The sequence below is a fragment of the Penicillium canescens genome, assembly GCF_028828765.1.
Source record: "Penicillium canescens strain IBT 15451 chromosome Unknown utg000003l_segment0_segment0, whole genome shotgun sequence".
Lineage (NCBI taxonomy): Eukaryota > Fungi > Ascomycota > Eurotiomycetes > Eurotiales > Aspergillaceae > Penicillium > Penicillium canescens.
The window spans coordinates 1,439,457-1,442,894 of NW_026703965.1; the positions used below are offsets into that span (position 1 = coordinate 1,439,457).

At 46.1% G+C, this 3,438-nt stretch overlaps 1 protein-coding gene across 1 annotated transcript; it reads right to left on the reverse strand.

Moving 5' to 3' along the window:
• Window positions 1–338: 338 nt before the first annotated feature.
• On the reverse strand, window positions 339–1,701 carry N7446_003999 (uncharacterized protein; the record flags this gene model as incomplete). The annotated part of the gene is made up of 2 exons (XM_058512748.1): window positions 339–1,057; window positions 1,170–1,701. The coding sequence occupies 2 exons, from the start codon at window positions 1,699–1,701 to the stop codon at window positions 339–341; spliced, it is 1,251 nt and encodes a 416-aa protein (XP_058374077.1).
• Window positions 1,702–3,438: the final 1,737 nt, after the last annotated feature.

A 3,438-nucleotide genomic window follows, 5' to 3' on the forward strand; every position in this document is an offset into this window, starting at 1 on the left:
AGGCGCTAACTAATTGCTTCTGGTGTTCGTGATGTATTAGTGAGGTCAAATGTCTCTACAAAATGAGATGAATCGATTTCAGCCTCAATCCTGCAGTATTACTGAAATTGACGGAAATGGACGGAGATTCTTTTACGTCGTGGTGATAGTGCGGCATGAGAGTGGTTCGAGGCCAGCTCGTAGCCTCGCGGTGAGCTATCTACTCTGTACAGGGTCCGAATCATATACACCATAATCCAATGCTTTGAAACGAACGTATTGAGTTAAAGGCTAGGAACAACGTAGATGTGCGGCGCGTCCGCAAAAGAACGCTGCTGTTGCACCTTAGGGCTTTATTGTCACACGCGCTGCCCGCTCGTTTCTCCGTTGCCTTTCTGGGTCTGGCCTGTCTTAGCTTTTAGGGTTCGCGATCCTTGCCTGTATGAATCTGCGGTGTTACACTCATTGCCTGAATCATTCTCTTCCTCCATTATTTGGTCCACAATTATGACTTCACCATCGCTTGCACCGTCTGATTCTTCATCGTTGTACGTGGGACAAGACGCATGACATACATCGCCATTCGGATTAACACATATTTCGGCTCCCGTAGGAGTTGAAAAGAATGGATGGTTATCACGGGGTGTGAGACCCTGGCAGATGTATTCCATTGGCGTATGGGAAATATCTTGCCCCGGTCGACGTGGGTTCAGCCACTCCTGTAAGAAAGCTAAAGTCGTTGTTACCTCGATTGAATTTCTTGTCGAGAGTCGGTCACCTTCACTTGGACGGCCAGAGCTAGCATAGATTCGACGCTGCAAATCTTGGCATTCCGCAAAGGCAAAATATAACCTTCCGGCTAAAACTCCAAGTTCGAATGGGAGCCAGGACGGTGGATTCCATTCGGTAGGTAGACGGGGAAGTGAGTAGTAGTCTAGACGATTGAAGTGGAGCATCCGTTTCGTAAAGGGCGCTGCATACAGGAGCAGGTGTGTAGGCGGGTCTGCATGTTCGCGTAATATGGGAATGGCCAGGGCGACATCCGCACGCATGCTCAACAGAACCCAGTTAACAGACGCTAAAGAGTAAAGAGTGCAATGTTAATAAAACAGGACGAAGCCTCTGCCACTCATCGGCTGCTTGAGTGGGCCCAGAGCTTACAATAAAATTATCAGACTCGTGTTCAGTACCTAGTCGGACAGTCCTAGCAAACTCGGGCGACAAGAACACGTGGGGTATCATTGAAAATGATTGCATCATTTGTTTCCTCCAGAGCCGAGTTGATGTTATGATAGTGCAAGCTTGGGGACAGACGTCGTCGCCACTGAGGAAGCCGGTTTCAACCAAATCTTGGATCGACTGATGCAATCCCGGAAACTCTAGAGCATCAATGAAACATGGCCGCTGTAGCTCTCGTTCCTGCTCGGCCTCATTGGCAACCTCGCGTTGTTGCTCTACTTCTTCTAACGCAGAAGGTACCGCAGACTCCTTGTCCGAGGTTCGCGGATGATACATTTCCCTAAGGATGCCCACAAACTCTCTCAGTTTACCAGAAAGGGGAAGATTGCTCTCCGATTGGGACGCGATTTCGTCACCCCTCAATACACAGGGTCCATACAGCTGTTCCAAGGTTCGCTGCTCTGGCTGCTGCAAGTACTTCAAAAATGCTTTTCGGTGATCAACATTAGAGAGGAAGTCGTCGAAGGTCGCAGCAGCCTGCATTCGGTAACAAAAATCAGTACCCTGCCAAAAGTACTGGGAGTGTAGCTGTCTGTTGCTGGTACAAGTCTGATCAAGAAGCCAAGTTATAACATCAGCAGAACCAAGGTCTTCCCCTACTCTCTTGTGACAAACGTCCTGAATACTCTGGTGGACCTCCGACGGAGCAATCAATGTGACAGACTGGGTTGTGCCCAATTGCCGTAATCTCATCGCAGCTGTACAATGAGTCAGCCATGTTTGTTGAAAAGGGAAGCAAGATATCCCTGTATTTTATTCACCGCTCCACAATTCTTAATAGGTGATTTATCGGTATCTTAGGCCAGTTCAGGTATATGTAGCCAAAGATATTTTCAGGAAAATGACTTCATGGCTGGCTTAGTGCCGGAACGGCCTAGGGACAACCGCAAACTCTTCCAAGGTATTGAGTTCCTTGCAGCCAGTGAGTTCCTCTATATGCAAGGCCTGTGATGCTTCTGAGGTCGGTAATATAAGTAGAAAACTTGCGAGGCAACCACGAACGCTCATGCTTTTCCTTATGAGTTACACATAAGATAATCTTAACCTAACAACTAGGCTTTGTGTTGGGGAAATGCATTCAATTGTACGGCATTCAATGATTATATAAAACTGTTCCTGTTCTACTTTTCGAATGCCCAAATCAGACAAAGCTGAATAGCAAATAATAGGTTAATTGAATACACGATTACCAAAGCTCATTTGCTAGGATTATAATTTGGTCTGGACCTTTGCATAGGCATTGGGCCCCATCCGTACAGCTTATTCGAACTTAGATATTGCATGAGTGGAAGAATTTAGGAGAACTTACTGCACTGGCTAAACAGTTTACATTACGCAAGTTGCGCAGGGCGAAGCTGATCACCGGTATTTCGTCCCACAATTAAATCGATTTGAGCTGTCTTAAAAGGGCACGTCTTTCTGTACCCAGGTATGTTCGAGTTCCAAATATTTTCCAGCACAATTGTCCTCTTCTAAAGCAACTGGACTTTGTCCGATAAACCGATAAGAAATGACAGCTCTTCCAACCTTTGAGCCGTACGTGCTCACCCTATTGGACCATAATGTTCCCGGGATCTATATGTCATTCTTCCTTACCTTCTAGATCGATGAGCCTTCTCTTGCAATTCCACCTCTGGAAGCGGGCGTGAACCGCCTTATAGAGCTTCTGCCATTTCTTGCCGGCAATGTCACTCCGTCTATCTAGTTGAAAGGCAAAGAGAATGTGTACGAGGTACAGCCTCTAACCGCCAAATTCCTATAGGAACATTCCATGTTGCGAATCAAATACCACGAGCATTATGTTTCTCCTAAAAGTCCCGGTGCACTTTCTTTCTCAAACGAATCTTCTATAGACGAAAGATTTATCCCAATGCCATTTGAAATGGCCTTGGCAGAATTGATTCCCGTGCTTAGACTGCAAGCCAATGTCATGCATGATGGTATCGTTCTCTGCATTTCCTTCCACTATATGGCTATAGACGGCTATGGAGCACTCAATTTGAGCAGGCAGCTTGTAGAATGCTGCCAAAACCCTTATATGGACCCTGAAGTTATTCAAACCAATGCTCTCGCCGAGGCGCGAAGTAGACGGACGATATTTGATGCTGTCACTAAGAATGGTACCTAAAACGAGCTGCCTAAACCGTCTAATATAGCTTTAAAAGTTTCGAATACAGTCATCAGCAGAATTTTGACTTTTGATGCAGAGAAGATTAAATT